This window comes from Mastigoproctus giganteus, chromosome 13 (genome assembly GCF_048544385.1).
Source record: "Mastigoproctus giganteus isolate SK-2022 chromosome 13, ASM4854438v1, whole genome shotgun sequence".
Lineage (NCBI taxonomy): Eukaryota > Metazoa > Arthropoda > Arachnida > Uropygi > Thelyphonidae > Mastigoproctus > Mastigoproctus giganteus.
The window spans coordinates 145,617,068-145,636,289 of NC_143587.1; the positions used below are offsets into that span (position 1 = coordinate 145,617,068).

Below are 19,222 nucleotides of genomic sequence, written 5' to 3' on the forward strand. Positions count from 1 at the left end.
ATCTTTTAGAGACAACTGCTTTCGTAGCAGGAACGGAGGGGGTTTACCTGCTTCGACGTATAAACTCTCGACAGGAGTGTTCTGAAGGCTCCAGTAGCAACGCGAATGGCTTGATAATGAACAGGATCTAACCATCGCAGTACGCTGTTTCTTGCTGATGCGTATACTTGGGACCCGTAATCTAATTTAGAACGGACAAGTGCACAATATAGGCGGAGTAAGGTGCACGGTCTGTTCCCCATTTATTGGGGGAGATTGCGCGTAGGAAGTTCAACCCCTTGTGCACTTGTCAACGGATATGTGGTAGAAATGTCAACTTCTTATCGAAAATGAGTCCCAAGAATTTTGTCTCTGGTGCTACTGGAATAATGTTTTGTCCGAGTTTAACGGTTCAGGGTAAAGGTTCTGTTTGCGACAAAATTGTACGCAGACGGTTTTCTGTGGAGAGAACCTGAAACCATTAGCCACTCCCCAAGAGTTGATGCGGTTAATTGCATACTGCAATTGCCTTTCAATGACCAGCATATTGCATGACTGCGAAAAGATGCTAAAGTCGTCTACAAAGAGGGCACTATTTACGGTTGGAGGAAGTTGTTCAGTTAACTTTGATAGCAAAAAGCGTAACACTTAGAACTGATCCTTGTGGAACTCCCTCTTCTTGGCAAAATTGCCGAGAGAGAGAGAGAGAGAGAGAGAGTCCTACACGAACTTGGAAAGACCGGTCAGAGAGGAAGTTTTTAATAAAGATGGCAATGTGTGCCCTAAGACCAAAGTTATATATGTCGTTTAAGATTCCGTATCTCCAAGCCGAGGCATATGCTTTTTCCATGTCAAAGAAAACTGACACCTGGTTCTCACGTTTCAGGAAAGCAGTATCACTTATAGATGTTTCTAGTCGGATTAAATGGTCGAGTGTTGACCTGTTCCTTTGGAAGCCACACTATGTCCTGGAACGGAAGTTGTTAGCTTCTAAATACCACATAAGGCGAGCGTTGATCATTTTTTCAAAGATCTTGCACAAGCAGCTGGTCAGAGCAATAGGACAATTTTTTTATATTTTTGGATCCTTTCCTTGTTTTGGGAAGGCAGGAACGTTTGCCGTATGCCAGGAGTCGGGAAAGTGCTCTTCAGCATAGATTCTATTATAGAGAGAGCAAGAGATCCATAGATTCTGATGAAAGATGTTTAGTCATCTCATAATGGACGTTATCTGGCCCAACGGCACTTGCCTTGGATAGGGAGAGCGCCGCTTTCATCTCCTATTGTGTAAAAGTCTGATTGTATTACTGACTGCCATTTGAAGACAGCTTCAGTTGCTGTTTTTATGATCTTTGTTTGAGGGCCAGGAACTCTGGGGTAAGCCACTTGACAAATTACTGAAGACACTTGAGCAAATGACTCCCCAATTTGCGATTGCATTTAGGCCTGAAATTGTACATCCATTAGGTTCAAGGATTGATAAAGGGTGTGATGTGTATTTGCCCTTCATTTCCGGACTTTGTCCCAGATGGATTTGGGGTTGGCAGCCCATGTGAGGGAAGATGCATATCGGATCCAAGCTTCCTTTTGGCTCTGACGTCACATGTAACGTTCTTTGGCACGGGCATGTTTGAAAGCTATGAAGTTATCTCTGGTGGGGTACCGACGAAATATGCCCCACGCTTTGTTTTGAGCCTTCCTAGCTGCTATGCATTCTTCATTTCATCATGGTTTTGGAAAACGTGGAAACCGGGTTGATGTCCTTGGGACTGGAACTGCCGCTGCTTGGATGATACTTTGTGATGTATTTAACTCCCTATTTATTAGCTCCTGCCTGACTGTGGTGGTATTAAACTTGGCCAACTGTCTAAAGGCATCCCAGTCTGCGTAATCGATCTTCCACCGTGGTGTCCTACACTGATGCCACTGTCTCCCATTGAAAATTGTGGATAATACAGGGAAGTGATCATTGCCATAAAGGTTTTCTTCAACCTCCCATGTGCACACTGATTGTATGCACATGGGAGGTTGAAGGTAGCCATGTGGAAAAAGGTAGATCCCACATTTAGGAGGGCCAGATCATTATTTTAAAACAATTGTTCGATAATTCGACCTCTTCTATTGATGTCAGAACTACTCCACAGAGTATTGTGTTCCATTTAAATCCGCTAATAATAGAAAAGGGGGTTGCAGTTTCTTAATGAGATCATCAAGGTCTGCCTGGCGGTAGTCGTTCCCAGGTGGCAAATAGACAGAATAAACTGCTAAGAGGAACCGTACTGTAAGACCGTCAACCGTACTGTATGCCAGGGAGAAATCCCAGGAGCCTCTAGACCCTCAATATACCTCATAACCATCAACCTAGAAGCTACAGCTTCTAGGTTGATGGTCAATGGCATAGCTTGGAAGGGGGTTTGGTTACCCACAAGGATGGAGACTCCTCTTTGGGCAAGTCCATCCCCAGCTCTGTCTTTGCGAATAACTGAACAGTTACACAAGTAAAGATTCTCATTTGTTTTAAAATAAGTCTCCTGTAAGCAAAAGCAGGTTGGCTCATGCTTACTCAGGGGAGCCTTGATGTCATCACTATTTCTACGGAATCCACAGTTCCATTGTAGAAATTTAAATATACCCATTATTTAGATTTATTGGGTCCGTCTGGTGGTTTCCGAAGGACTTGAGGGCTTTGTTTTCACAGTCCTGGATTTCTCTCTTTCTTTGGAAAGGCTGGGCGTTGGCCCGTATCATTTCTCCTCCTTCGGCAAAGAGTTCCAGGGCTGATCCATGCTGTACCTCCTTATCTGCCACATGCATTGTTTCTTGGATTATAGGTGGCTGTTCAAATTTCTTTGGAGTTTCTTTAGCACTGTGTTTTGGAAGTTCTGGAACGTTAGGAGGTAGGGATATAGGAGTGGCAGCTGACGGAGACTTTCGGAAACTTGATAAATAGCGCGCAATGGGAGTAAATGATTCCCTTGGTAGAATTGTCATATCAGTCTGCGTCCTGATCGTACTCTTCCCAGAATCTATATGAGGGCTTGGCGCTATTTACTGGTTGGATGCGATTTCTGGGCTCCCGATCGGATATGTTCGGCTCTGTTTTTAATTTCTTTTTCGTCATTCCACCACTGGCATGCTCGAGAGTATGCATGGTGCTCTCCTTGGCAGTTCGTACAATTTCTCTTAGGAGCTAAATATTCCTTATCCTCGTAATCTTTAGCACCAAAGCGAGCATAGGCAGGTGAACCACGACAAGCTGTTTGGGAGTGGCCGTACATTTGGCATTTAAAACACCTCAGTGGGTTCGGGATGTTCTCACTGGGCAGTTTATGTAGCCTGCCTTGATGGAACTTGGAAGCCGTGGGGTGTTGAATGTTAGGATGAGAACTAGGGTAGGGACGAGATTCCCATCCTTCCGCATCGATATTCTCTTGACAGCTGTCACTTCTTGATCTTTCAATTCAGAGATCTCTTCCCACTCTGAAATGACACCACGCGAGAAGTTCAGTTTTATGAGGGGTAACCACGATGGGTATTCCTCCTATCGACGTGGCTTTCAGAAGTTTTTGCGCATGTTTTAGGCCTTTGCAGCCTCAACCAAAATTTCCAGAACGCAGCTTTTGACGGATTTTGGAGATCCTATCAACCTTTCTAATCCTTTCTGGATGTTGTTAATGGGTTTTTAGAAGCAACAGCAACTAAGGCCATATTGCGGTGGTCATTCCACATATCCCCGGAGCAATATGGGGTGTTGCGCATATCCCCGGAGCAATATGTGGTTCGAGCCTGTACCACCAAATACGCATTCTCCGTATTTGGTGGTCACGGGCTCGAACCCCGGTCTAATCAAGAAGCGTGTGCTATGCACTACTGCTCTTGACCACCTGGCTACGGAGGTGCCTTTTCCCAAGTGACTGCTCTCCGGTTGAATGGATAATGAGGAAAAGTGATGTCACTGACGGTGGTCTGTCCTCAGTTCTAGGTCTTTTTTCCGTTAGTATTATCGGTATATTCGGATCGGTTAGTTAGGGGTATTGTTGCGGCTCCAGAAGAAAAAGGATTTAAATTATTCATGAGAGTAAAATAAAAATTTCCGATGCCCTAAGAACCTCACCCACCACGGGACGCCCACTAAGGGACGCCCACTCGCTCAGGAGTATCATACCCAGATAAGAACAAAAAAGAAATGCCGGACCAGCTGTTTAGAGAGTGGACAGAAGTCACATTCGGAAAACCTTTGAATGAAAAGCAGAAAGATTGTGAGGAAAACATCCGCGAGATGCAGATGTTTGTTTGTTTGTTATTTGGTTTTTAGGAGCATTAGCAACTAAGGCCATATTGCTCCGGGATATGCGGTGGTCATTCCCTGACCTTTCCACATCCTCCGTATTTGGTGGTGACGGGCTCGAAGCCCGGTCTAATCAAGAAGCGTGTGCTACGCACTGCTGCTCCTTCCCACCTGGCTACGGAGGCGCCGCGAGATGCAGAAAATGATTAAAAAACTGATGGATCCCACTGGCACTTACCAAACTAGAGCTAGAAACATATTACGTGAAATTAATATCAGCAGGGAAAACTTAAAGGAAGCTATTAACTCGCTCCCCAATAAAGCAACGATCGGGCCGGACCAGTTCCCGCTATTCATGATAAAAATATGTAGTGCTTACATAATCGACCCGCTCCACCACCTCTTCCAACGAATACTAAGTGAGGGGGTTATCCCGAAAACATGGAAGAGATATTACGTAAAACCAGTTCCAAAAATAAACAATCCTAAAACCAGTAAAGATTTCAGGCCCATCGCAATCGGATGCTCTCTGCAAAAAAATATTTGAAAAAGCAATCCTGAACACCGTCAATCAGCACTGCTTTGGGAACAGGCCAGAATACTTACATTCTGTGCTTCCTCGAAGGTCGACTATAACAAATTTAATGGAGACTCTACTCCGAATACAGCTAGCTTTAAACAATAAACAACAGTTGGACATCGTTTTCCTGGATGTAGCAGCAGCCTTCGACAACGTCTCAATTCCAGCTATAACAGTAATCCTCAAGGAGTATTTCCTCATTTCAGGAAGCACTTTAAGCATTCTCACTAACACCCTTCAAGAAAGACAAATTATCGCAATAAACGGGAAACAAACAGCAACTTACTGTATCTCTAGGGGAGTACCTCAAGGGGGCGTATTGTCCGCCACCTTCTTCGCAATAGCCCCTTTTTAGCTCAAAACTGTGAGCAATTTATTACATATGCTGACGATTTGAAATTTTTTGTAATCTCCAAAGAACAAGAAACTGCACCCCACCTATCAGAGGAAGCAAACAAGGCAATCAGGAAACTAGAAGAATATCTGCACTACATTGGCCTGAAAGTTAATGAAAAGAAAACTGCCCAAATGACCTTCACCAATAAAAAGAAGAAAAATGAAATTACGATTTTCGTGAACAATACCAGAGTCCAAAAATCTCCCGCACATGTTGACCTTGGCCTTAAATGGGATGAAGGATTAAACTTCATACCTCACTTCGAATACATTAGGAAAAAGACATACGCAGCACTCTGGAGCACCAGACAAGAACTCACCGGTCTCCGAAGCCCTCATCTCATGATCCAATACATCCTTAAATGCGTTACACCGATTCCGTTGTACGCATCGACTATCTGGTCATCGGCCCCCGAGAACAACATCAAGGCCTTCTTAGGAGTAGAATACTGGCTCCTGAGATGGCTAAACAAGATCGCCGGGAAACCGTTTACCATCTCAAGAGCGGTCTTGTCTGCCAATCTGGACATCACACCCTGGAAGTATATCATCACAACCAGAAACATCTTAACTCTGGCAAAGCTACTAACGGAGAGAACAGATGCGCCGAAAGTGGGAAACGTGATCACTCGCCCTCGGATGACACCAACCGAGAATAAACAGAGAAGAACCAAGTCTCAAGTGCCAACTGACTCAATTGGACTCTCTGGGGAGATTTTTCCCAGCAAATACTGTGAATTATTTTAATAATTTAAATATAGATGCAGAGAAACTATGTACAGACAAAATGTATAGGACAGAAATCTTTGGTAATGTGTACCGGCAGGTACGAATATAATAAGAAGACTAATTTAATAATTTATATAATAATATTTAGCATTTAACAACCATTCGCAATTAATCCAGTAACACATATTCTGTGTTTTGTCGTCTCCAAATATTGTAAATAAGTTCATGTAAATATGCTTGTAAATACTGATATAATGTAACCACACCCTCTAGCCACGTGCTGTCCATGGGTGTCTCGTAAGAGAAATAAACAGATAATAATAATAATAATAAATAATAATACCCACGTTTCCAAAAACCCTTGATCCCGTCCAGGACCAAATGAAGGGAGACTTATTGGAACGCAGTTGACCCTAACAGTAATAAGCACCCGCCAATTGATCCCAGTCGGGCTGGTCCGGGACCTTCCGTCTTATCGAAGCAGGGGCCGAAGTTGTATATTAAAGCTGGGGCCCCTCAATCACCAGGATCCCCTTTTCCGAATTCCAAGGGTCACGGCGCACAGCTGCACACGCCGGATTCCAATGATGTAACCCCTAGAACCAAGGTATGGGTGTTAGATCCCAGTAATGCTAATCTGGAAGGCCAGCAGCATTTGAGAGGTCCCCTCACCACGTACAGGTGCCCACGTCAAGGGGTTATACGGAGGTTGAATGTGGAAAGATGTTTTCACAGGGCTTAAATTCTGATTAATTTTCGTTGGAGACTGTCATAGCCGTATCTAATGAGGAAATATTTATTAATATTTTGTAATAATCGGCGTAAGTTTGATGGTTTTATTAATTATAAAAGGGTTATGACAGCTGTAAACAATATTGGGGAGAGAACCCAGCCTTGAAGTACACAGCAGAAATATCACATGCTAGATAGCGGTTCTTATCATCTGTGAGGATCAACATACACTTGGACAGGACAATAAAAAAAACCACAGCACCTCCCCATGTGATAATTTGATGCTAGAGAAAAGAAAGAGCCGAAAAACCGATATTTCATCAAAGGCTGATTGAATATCTGAAAGGTCACAACAAGCTCCTCTCTAAGTTTGCAGGCCACTGACGATATGAGACACAAAGATGAGATTTATGATGACTGATTTCCCTGACACAGCATTCACATTCACAATATCACCTTCGCTTCGAAAAATGGCATGGAAATTATGGTTTTTGTACCAGTCTACAAGCCGTACAAATTGCACTGAAACTTACAGTTCGAATGTTACGTACTTAAACCCGAAGATTGTGGATTAAATTCAGAATGGCAATTGTCGCTCAAAGGTACATCTCTTGCACTCATATTGACTTGTTTTTGTCACCGAGAAAGAGGACGAGTGAATTACCCAGCTATACAGGAGGCAGAAAGATGGTAGAACGTGAATGCGATGGCAAATTACTGGTGTTTTTTGAAAAGGGAAGAGTCTAGTGTAATGAGTAAGAGGAAAACTGATATGTTCATCTGAGACCAAAAGATCTAGAATTTATTCCGAAGAATCTGATTAATCTGCATAAACGTTAATTTTTCTTTTAATATTGTTCTAATTTCTTCTCTCCTTGTTTCATTCATTTTATTATAGAAAATATAGAAATTGTTATTTAGATACCATAAAATTTACAAACAGTAGAAACGCGTTTTACTTTAGACTCGCCATTTTATGTTTCAATTGTCTGCAAACATTTTGTTTGCAGAGTTACGTTCATATGCATTTCCCTTTTTCCTCGGCGGTTGAAACGTGTTATATATTTCATTACTGACTACGGAGAATAGGCATGCAGGACTATATTTTATCTAATGTCAAATAGCAAGCATTTCTCTAGTGTTTTGGAAAGTCTAAAAGTGGCTCACCGAGTCCAAGGCTCCTTTTAGACTTTTAATAAGGGGTTTGCAATGAGAGATCTATCATGTCTGGTAACTCTGCTGAATTATAATGTAATTATCTGATTGGAATTTCAAAGTATTTTCTATTAATAGGCTTAATTCCTCATTCAGACCATTCTCATGACACCATAAGGAAAACTGAGTATACCGAATGCTTGGATCCATTATAAATTATCGACTAAATATATTCTTATTGAACTAAAACTTTTCCTTAACTAATGACCGAATGCGCCTCAGGGAACAAGGAAATTAACCTTTTCCTCTCAGATGAGAACCTCATTTCCCAATGCATGCCATAAGTGTATGGGTTAATATTGATTTAAATAACTTACATTGCGAGATTTTTGCTCAAAGTTCTGAATTGAATTTCCGAATAGACAATAAGTCAGTCAAAACACACTCTAGGATGGTGCATGACTCTTATTCTGCCACCTGAAAAGAAGAATCCTTTGACTCACTGCCCGAGAGATGGCTTTACTCCCGTTAAAATGGATTCCCCTACACCTTTTTTTCCTTCAAAGACTTAAGGCAACTGCTTTCGTAGAAGGGGGAGAGGATTTGTAATAATCCTGCGAATAATATTAATTTATTTCTGTACGAAACCCACTTTAAATCTCACATAATTGAAAATTCAAATTTTTAAATCAAAATAGAAACGAGATAGAAAAATTGCAGCTGCTTTTCTTGAGGAAGATTCTCTGTTTTAACATTCTGAAGATGCGAATCAATAAGTATACAGAACGAAAAAGTTTTTTTGCCATCGTTCTAATTGAAATTTGGTCATGAGTTAAGAAATTCACAGAATTGCTCCTGGTTTACTTCAGAAATATGCATCTTCTAAATGGAACAAAGCTCCGGGGGAAGTTTAAATACCAGGAAGGGTGGGCTGAAATAGCCGTTCACTCGTTTGGTGTAAATCTCAGATAATTCTTTATTTGGAATAGTTACCAACGAGAAACAAACTAATTTATTCAAGTTACGACCCCTCACTTTAACGGACTTCGGAAATAACGCTGCATAGTCCACTGAATATTCACTGAGGGTACCTGGTGACTTAATGGCATTAAGTCTCATGTTATTATCATCGGTAGAAATATTTTCGCAATAAAGAAAAGTAATAATGAAACTTGGAGTTTTCTGTCGTCACCCTTCATCGACTTCCAAAGGTGCCAATCAGTAAAGAGTCAGCTCTAGCCAGGGTACTTGAGAGCGTTTCAGACTGTGAATAACCTTTAGTCCGAGTTTCCACTGCAACTTTATCAGAGAAAAATCATAAGCTCCCCTTCTAACTCCACACAATATGTGCACTAAAATACGGTATTACAACATTTAATGTATTTTTATTCCATAGTATAGCAAGTTTTCATAATATTCTAACAACTTAGGCGAATATGTGTATTTATTTTGAGTTTAATGGCCAATCGAATTTGTAATTCCTTACCTTCCACGTCCGTTAAAGCGATGTTTAACTGACAGCCTTTTTCTTATGACCTACAACTGAGGTCTTAATGTTGTGTTTTTTATAAATAAAAGGAGCCAACTCATTATCACCAGAACAATGGTTTAATAGGATATTTACCATCATCATCACTATTACAACAAGAGGACAATTACGACAGTTTTCATAGTATCATCACATAGTCCCAGTCCACCAGGCTGGCGGCTCCGGATAAACGTATCCAGCTTTATGGTTATTTTCCCCATCCTCTACACAGAGTATGAAGAAAGCAGGCTCTGTGAAGGATGTGAGTAATATACACAAAGGCATGAGACTCATCTCAGTCAACCCAACAATCATTAACAAATACTTCCAGTGTCCTTCTTAAACTGAGCTATCCAAAGCCGCATCACAATACACACTTTCTCTTCAGATTCTAACATAAGTTATAAATCTTTCTATAATACATGTTGCACATTTTCACTTGACCAAATAAGTTTTATAGGCATATGAATAAATAAAAACATAATCAGATTTCACATTCTCGATTCGAGCTACATTAATTACACGGAGAAATTTATCCAGCCTGATTAACCCTGATCGAAAAAAAATCGTTTAATGATTCTGAACAGTCACTAACACAGGCCAATTAAAATAAGACTCAGAAAAAAATAACCGCACTTATGGGGTTATTTTAAATCTCTCCAAATCTTTTTAAGACTTTAAATCTTCCAGCAATGCCAATTAAGTTGACAATATAGAGTGAATCAAGAATGCGAAATTTTGGGTTGAAATTTAGATTTTTGTTAAACAGCTATTGTAAATTAAAGTAGAACTAATAGCTGGCTTTAATCATATTTAATATATGAAGTAAAATAAATTCTATTATCTGCATACTGCAGTTCGCTTTCACATTCAAAATATTATAGACTCTTAATGAAAAATCATAATACCATTTCTCCATTCATTCCTCCAAGATAATTCAGAACTTTATTCTAGAATTATATATATATATATGTATATTTATTCATATACAATATTTATATCATATTCTACTCTAAACGATATGCAACGTGTTAATAAAATATTTCTCGTAAAACTATCAAAAGTTGTTTTCTTCTCGCTCAATAAATATTTAAATACATAACAATCTCCATTTCAACTCATCATGCATCTCTCAGTGGATATATTTGATTCCAGTGCATATATAAAATGCCTTTTTTCAGTCATATGAAAACGAAATACATAAAAAATTATGCAAACCGATCCTAAAATAATCACATCTGCATTTTGCTTCTTTTTGAACTTGAGAAAATTGATTCCATCTAATAGTATCTGTATGACAAAGATAAATTGTTTTCAAGAATTTTTCTACATTTTTGAAATGACTACTTCAAGCAGCGAGTGCCAATTCGATAAACATATACAGAAAGAAAATAAGTATTTTACAGCCACCAGGCTTCAAATAAAGAAACAGTCAAAGGCGAATAGTAATGAAATTGGATCTTCGGTTCCATTGGCCCAATCTACAATATGGAGAAGACTGCCATTAGGTTGCAGAAATCTCTGGTTTGGTGGTAACGCTAGATTAGCTGAGAGTATTATTTTTTCATTTAAATAGTTTACTATAAGTCAACTATCCGGTTAGAAGGGTCGCGCCCTTTAGAGATTTTACACTGTTCTTGAATATTGCCCACCCCATAAAAGAAGCCATAATTTTTTGTATTTTTGCATCAATGGGTGGCTCAATAGAAAACACATGAATGTAATGTAGCGCTTGTTCTGAGTGGTTGTCCTTTTGTGCACACATTAATGTACAAATTCCCTTGACCATGCCACTACCCTTCATAACAAATTCACAAAGGGAAAAAACGGGACATTTATTACTGTGCATGCCCATTGTACTTTTCTCAAAAAAACAAAAGCGAATAATTAACTACAAAACTCTCAGTTTGATTACCACCTAGATAGTTACGATAAATTCATTCATTGTGAATCTAAAACATTTTTTACCAGTGTTTCTATTCAACGCCAGAAACATTTGACTTGAAGTCGATGGAGTATGATTCTTCGCGTTTAACAAGAGATTTGCACTTTAGTCAACGGCTTCTTTGGGGGGGCTTCAAGAAATAACTTTAGTCATCAAACAAAACAATCCTCATTAATCTGTTTCCCATTACATTACACTATACTTTAACAAACTGGAATGGTGTTTGCTGTTTTTTATAAACCAACAGAAGTGACGTTTCTGTACGCAATTATGCAGTATTATCTTGCAGACCTGGAACCTTCTTTCAGTGAACATCTTGTTGAAATATCTTCATATTTTTAAAAATTCTGAATGGGGCTGGTGGCTGTAAGTTTTCTGCTTTTCTTTAAAATTACTGACCATTTGAATTAAATGAAAAAGTTATAGCTACAAGATTAAGTTTCTAAATACTCGGCAGAAGTGATTATTTTAGCAACCAACGTTGTAACCAAAAAGAGTAACTTTACCATACTCTTAATTAGTGATCTTTTACATTGATTCCCTTAAAGTGATGGTTTGTTTTGATGGCTTCAAGGTCTATCACCTTTTTAAACACACAAATATATTATTCATGAGGAAATTTTACACGAAAGTGGTATGGATTCATCTAAGAATAACAAATTAGGTTCTCTCCTAATAAAATTGTGATTTCATCTGCTGTTTGCATTCACTAAAAAGTTTCCTATAGTTACCACTGCCGTACATATACATGACAGAAATTCTACATCGCTCTCCGGAGCATTCAGACCCGTGAACAAGGTCACACAGAGATGACCAGTGATATTTTGATGAACGTTAGCCTCAATGAGGATTAGTGTGGGATGGTCTGTGATGGATATCCAATAGCTCCAGCCGGACTCATTCAAGCTCGAAACATCAATGTGTGTCCTGCTGCTCAGTATAACAAGAGAAACAGCTGATGGCGAATAAAGCAATCGAAACCTGATATTCTGTGAGTAATTACTTAGCAGAATATTTGGTTTGACGGATTCATTTCTTCTATTCTGTCGCTACTCAGCTTTGCTTCGAAAACATCAAATCTTGTAGTAATTTCGCGAGGACATATTCTGAAATATAAGGCCATTAAATATACTGTATACTTTTATTTCTCTGTTCCTCCTAAGGAACAGAGAAATCTAATAAGAGTCACTAATTAATGTCAAGATTCTTTTGTCAGTCTTATTTCGTGATCTGAATATCATTCGGAGACTGAATTATGTAATCGATCGTGTCTCTTTTGACCTGAACGTAATTTTCGTACTAACCAACAGAAATTTTAAGTACAAAATGTCTTTGAACATGCTTCAATGACCGTGGTACTGCTGGTGATTATAAATGAAGTTGTCCTCTGTGCGTGATGAGATGGATAATCTACCCATCACACGCCTCTTTCTCGGGTCATTTGGAAGCAGGTTGGCTGAGATAGGCTAACTCGATTCGCTCAAATAGGTCAAGTCCAAGTGACAGCAGCACAAAGGCACTATACATCTTGTAAAGTTGTCTGTCAGAATCTTAGCTACAAATGATTTTTCACTTAAGAAACTTCTATAAGCGTTTCTGGACTTCTTAATTCGGTCTGTGTCTTTACGATGGAGTTATCGGAGAAGCACCACAGACACCCTATGACACCTTATCACGGCAAAAGGTAAAGTACATCGATCACACGTAAATGACCGCAGTTAGCGCACCCCTCTCCACAGAAGAACAGGGAGTAAAAACAAATGAACACACGTATCGTACATTAACAACAAAACAGGTTAAAGGAACATCAGCTGCCTTAGCCACTCCTTTGTACAACCTAGGGCACTGTAAGCGCCATCTACAGGAGGCTATAACAATGCAACAGACACTATCAAGCAGCAAATAAGAGTTCAGCCAGATCAGCAGCTGTCTCCCAACTCATTATTGCTTCATTGAAACAGAACCAGATGGCGACACCTGTTGCAGCTCTGAGTGTGGCCGATTCACAGAACAGCGCTGAACTTCCTGGGCAGCTTATATTACTTTCTTCAACTAGCCCGCGCCATTTTTCTTTTTTTTAAATCAGATCATCCATCTATTGGACCGTTGAGTATGTGATATGAACTCCCCTCTGAACAGCCCAGGAAGTCACGCTGCAAAATCGATTTAAAATAATAATAAAAAATAGATCAATTAATCGAAACCACTCGTTGTTTCTCGGCCCGACTACTTTAAGGCGCTAGATGGTAGACCGCATTCAGAACTCGCCCAGCAATTCCTCGCAGACAGCACCATTTCTTCAGCGTTGCTCTAACGAACGTAAGGCAACCTTTTAAAGCAGTTACGTAAGGCTGTGAAAGGTCACTTTCGGTGGTTCAGAGCTGCAACGGGCAAGCCGCCCAGCGAAGGCGGACACTAACGGATAAAATCTATATCCCGGAGACCTACGACACATTCGTACACACATTCCACTGAACCCCAAGATGGGAGAAGAGCGCTGGAGAGCCAGAACAGCGTTCTACATTAACTACATGTCCCCGAAGATTCCCGCGAAGGTCTTCCGGAGGTTGCGCATGGTGTCGTCGACATCCTCGGGTCCCTTTTCGCGGTCCCCTTCGGTCTGCGAATCGCGACGGAACAGCGATGACCCACGTTCTGGAGGTCGAGTTGGCGGCGGCGGAGGTCCACTCGGCGCACCTGTCGATTCCACGCTGGCTGCAGACGTTAGGGAGCCTCTTCGGGGCGCGCTAGGGGGTGGCGGCGGAGGACCGGTAGACGAAACACCTGCGGCTGCAGCAGCGCTAGGCGGAGGAGGAGCGGCGGCAGCAGCAGCAGCAGGTGGAGCCTTCTGTTGAACCGAAGCCTTCTGCTGAACCGGAGCCTTCTGTTGAACTGGAGCCTTTTGTTGAACTGCAGCTTTCTGAGGTGGAGGAGCTAAAGGCGGTGGCACCTGGGGGTAGAAAATACAAGCATTCCTAAGTCAAGTTGAAAGTAATCGGGATATTTTAGGTCATATTACTGATATTGCTCACGTTTCGTCGCTAAATATTATTCTATTTATATTTTATTAGACAGATAATTTATATTTTTGCAAAGTATCATCTAAGGGTAACAGAACCCTGTCAAATATTGAGCTGCATGAAAAGCAGGGAAAAATCTGAATGGTACTGGATGGTAGCGAATTCCAGACGTAGTATAGACAAAGGAAGCAAGATAAAAGTTAAAAAAAAAGCGAAAATTTTATATAAAAAGTTATAAATATAGCAGAATACCTCTTATACGCGAACAGTTAGAAATATTTAAAGAATTACAAACGTATTTATATGCAACTCGATTTAAAGAAACATAATATAGTATAAAGAACAATGCAATAGGATTTTCTTCGTAAAATTTTAAAACACAACAGAAATGTTTAAGAGAAATAAATTTAAAAGCAACGTAATTCCTTCATGTCCATTTGGCAATATTGTTGAATTGCGTAGAAATTAAGTGAATAAAACTTATCATCGTGCTTTCTCTCATAGCTGCTGAATACTTGGTCTTTCAATCAAAATTTAGTAGTAAGAGTGGTACGGAGGGACAAAGAGGTTTATTATTTATAAATAAATTTCATTTTAAATAGTTTGATGCATAATATGATTAAGAATTTTATTTTTTTTTTTTTCTAATCGCTTGTGGAATGATTGATGTTAAATGAGAAATCTCTTGCTCAAGATAACTTCTTTGGAGTATCATCATCATCTGTCATCATTCCACTGGTCGACGTTTGCCACCTTCTTTACTCTCCTAAGATTGGAATTTCACTCGGCACAATCGTTACAAATGCCTGATAACGAACTGTGGAGCTGTGACATACAATCTCTTCCAACTTTTTTTTTTTTTGGAATCAAATAGTTTTTTTCATTAAAAAAACCTTTTCTACATATGTGCATAATACACTGATTCGTACTTGTCTCGATCAATCACGTACAGATAATCTTGAGAAAAAGAAGACATTCTACTATTTCAGAGAGCTTCAGGATTTATTTTAGAAAGAATCATAACTTTCATAAAATTTCCATAAAATGGACAAACACTGTATTTCACTAAAACATATTTTAAACCGCGCCATTTTTTTCTAAATGGTTTGGTTTGATTTGATTTTACTGGCGCAAAAACGAGTGTGGTTATACCGAGCCAGGAAAAAATTTAAAATACAAAAAAAGATATATTCTGGTAACCTTTAAAAAGGTTACTTCGTCATATATATATATGACGAATTAAAAATAAATTATCGAATTTAGATACGTGTGTTGTAAAAACTTAAACTGCTGACACGTGGTCGTTGTCTGATAAAATCTGGCTGAGTAAAAGCGGTAAAATACATATTGCGAATACGGGTAAAATTAACGCAATAGATTAAAATTTGCTTTATTGATAAAATGGTGTCGCAAGACTCGCACATAGGAGGGTCAATCTGCCCTAGGCAGAAACGAATGTGTTAGATGACTGTGTCCTATGCGGAGTCGAGCAAGAACAACTTCCTCGCTAAGATTCTTGCGCAGACTGGACTGCCATGTTTCAGCTACAGGCTTTATCTGGTATAATTTATTAGTTCTCTCTCTTTATGCCATAGTTCTTGCCATTGCGAATATATCTTGTTGTGTATTATTTGCCTGTAGTCTGTATAGAATTAAAGTAAAGAAATCGAAACATTAAAGTTTAAATATAGCAGATATCCTCTTATAAACGAACGGTTAGAAATACTTAAAGAATTACAAAAGTATTTAGATGTAACTCAATTTATGGAAAAATAATATACCATAGGGTGTTCTTCGTAGGAAAGCAACTTAATTACCTCATATTCATTTGGCAATATCTTTGCATTGTATAAATTGTATAAATTAAATTTATCATCATATTCTCTCACAGCTGCTGAATACTTTTAAGTCTCAATCACAATTTAGTAGTTAGCACGGTGCGGATGGGAAAAAAGCTTTATTATTTATAAATAAATTTTATTTTAAATAGCTTGATGTATAATATGAATTTTAAGTTTTTTCTAACCGCTTCTAGAAAGATCGATTTTAAATGAGAAACCCCTTGCTGAAGATAACGTTTTGGAGAATATTAAATTGTAGTTAAAAATATTGTATAAGAATCACACTTAGATAATATCTGATGCCTTTAAGGCTATTCATACAAGACATTACTTTTGGTTTTGCACACGTACAGATTGTCGTCTATGTACTCTGATCCCAACTTTGACCTAATCGATTCACTGTATTTCTCTCCTCATTGTAAATTAGATAAGTCTCGTTTTAGTATAGTTAGCAGGCATTAAATATCTCAAAAATTGCAGGACTATTTCCAGGAGTAACCCAAACCATTATCACCCGCCCTGTTTTTGAAAAAATAGACGGAAGCACTTTTGCAAGTTATACAATTCACGAGTTGTATAATATAACGTACTATGACAAATGTGTCGTACTTACAGGGGCAGGTGGTGCGTATTCCTTCGTAGGCTGCTCTTCGGTAGGCATGCTGAAACTCGACATGCTACTACGTGAGGTTTGTTTCCTGAAAGAAAATTCAATCCAGCATGAATAACAGGAAGGGCTTATTAGGAAATGTCATATGTGGGCATTCACATGATTGTAGCCACTGCACTACCCACGAGGCCAAAGTTTATAACCTGGAATAGTCTAAGATTAAAAAATACTGGGGGTTATTACTTTTAAACATTAACTTTACTATTAGTATTGAATCGAGATCACTCTTACTGAGAGTAATTTCCCTCGTGGAAAAAGATTTAACAAATCTTTCATGGGAGGGATTGGATAGAAAGTGGTTAGTCGCTTTTCTGAGAAACCAATATTATGTAAATAAAGAAAAATAATATAGTTTTTAGGTAAACTCGTTAATTATTTGGGGGGAGATGATGTCGGCTTCAGAGAGGCAAATACTGTGTGTATTTACAACACCCTTACATTCATTCTTCGTTCTGGACCACCAACTCAAAGAAAAGAAGAAACATATATGATAAGAAATCCAATCTGGAAGCTGCTGTAATTTACCAGGGGGGGGGTATTCGATGAACTGTTCTGGTTTGTGGAGAGCTATACGAAAAACATAATCACACTATATTTGCATCTGCCTCTAAGCCGGGTGTTTAAAGAATATTTTCCACTGAATGAAGCAGTGCATGGATATGAATTCAGTAATGAGATTATGAAAAATAGTTAGGGTGAATGAGTCACTTCACTTGACCCCTTTAGCTCAGAATATAAATACAAGTTAGTGCCGTTTCCGGAAAGCCGTAGTTGGCACGTGGAGGCATAAATAAGCAAGGACATCTCAGTTGCATAAGACAATGTGGAACGAGGTACAGCACTTAGCAAGGTCAGAAAGCAGTTAGGAATACGAAAAACTGCGGTCACTTAGTCTGAACAAAACATTGTATGGGTGAAGTTGATACTTTTTTTCTTCCTGTGGGATAGCGCCACGTGAAGGTAAAAAAGCGAAGGTGAAACTTCAACGATGGAATAATCATTTATTATAATCTTTTATTTTACGTTTCTTAATGGTACTATTGAAGTTCCGGTCCCTATCCACTAACAGATGCGAATATGGGTGCCAACATAAAAACAAATATTTCAGAATACGTTCCTCTATTTGATAGCGAACAATCCATTGTGCATGTAAATCTTGATATGTTTCTTTGAATATTATCCAAAACTATTTTGTTAAAGACTAAGGATATCAATCATGGATCTGCCTACGTCATTATCCATGAGAAACTGCTGTAACCGTAGTTCCGTTCAAAGAGAATTGGATTCTATAATTTTTCGATTATGAAGGAAATGAAACAAGTGCAGGCCCTTCATCCCAAAGAGCAAAGAACACAGCGTGCAATGGGCACAGTCCATTGCACAAAACCCGGCCGAAATAATTTAATACTTTGGAGAGCACTGGGCGATTATGTTTATGTCGTTCTTCGACGCAGAGGTGACTGATGGTGTCAACCATCCAAAAATTGGACTAGAAATTGAGGATCTTCTCTCCCGGACTTGCCACCTTGCGATTTTTATGTTTTTGGAAGCCAGCAAAATGATCTCGCAAAACGCCGATTCAGAAAACAACAGTGTCAAGTGCAACCAAAAGGCTTGTATGAACAGTGTATAAACAAGCTGGCGGAGAGATGGACAGCAAGTACTAATTATTAGTAAAAAATTCCTAGTTTTCATTTGACTTTCCTTGAATATTTTATGGGAGAATGTGCTGTTTCATCAGAGGGAAAAACTGGGGTGTGTGCCAACAGGGAGCAGTTAAGTTCGCTATTACTAGACCCTCAGTAAATTTGAACAAATAATGTGTGCCATGATATCAAGTTGTATGGTAACTATTTGGATTGCATGTATATTATATAAAGGCTAGTTAAATATTCACATTAAATGGGTCCACCTGAATTCATTGCATGACAATTCGGTGTACGAAAATTTTATGTATGCGCGTTAAGTCGGTGTATCACACAGAGATCAGAAATGAACAAAATCAATGAAGTAAAATGTTTAGGAAATAAAAGAAATTCTGGCTACCTAGAAATGAGGAATGTATAAAAAAGAAAATAATATATTTTTATTCATTTATAATGTATAAAAAAGTTTCACTCTGATCCTTTTTCGTAGGCAGGTTGGAAAGTGAGTGCGTGCCGATTTCGGCATGACTCCGTCCATATTGCAACACCTTTAATCCAGATAAGATTATTATTATTATTTTATTTTTTTTAACATACCTACTCAGTTGAATCCTATGCTTTTCCAGGCTCATGAATTAGTTGAGGATTGGTAATCTACAAGAAAATTACTGGTGCAGAAACCAGGTGAAAGGAACCATCCTTTAGTTACGAAC

At 39.0% G+C, this 19,222-nt stretch overlaps 1 protein-coding gene across 1 annotated transcript in view; it reads right to left on the reverse strand.

Annotated features, from left to right (window-relative positions):
* Positions 1–11,372: 11,372 nt before the first annotated feature.
* Positions 11,373–19,222, reverse strand: part of Syn (synapsin) — a 282,097-nt gene continuing 274,247 nt past the window's right edge. Inside the window, exons 9-10 of the mRNA XM_090388021.1 lie at positions 16,807–16,891; positions 11,373–14,282 (exon numbers count right to left, since the gene is read on the reverse strand). Coding sequence (XP_090244147.1) covers positions 13,860–14,282; positions 16,807–16,891 — 508 coding nt within the window. The 3' untranslated portion in view covers positions 11,373–13,859. The remainder of the gene's footprint in view (positions 14,283–16,806; positions 16,892–19,222) is intronic.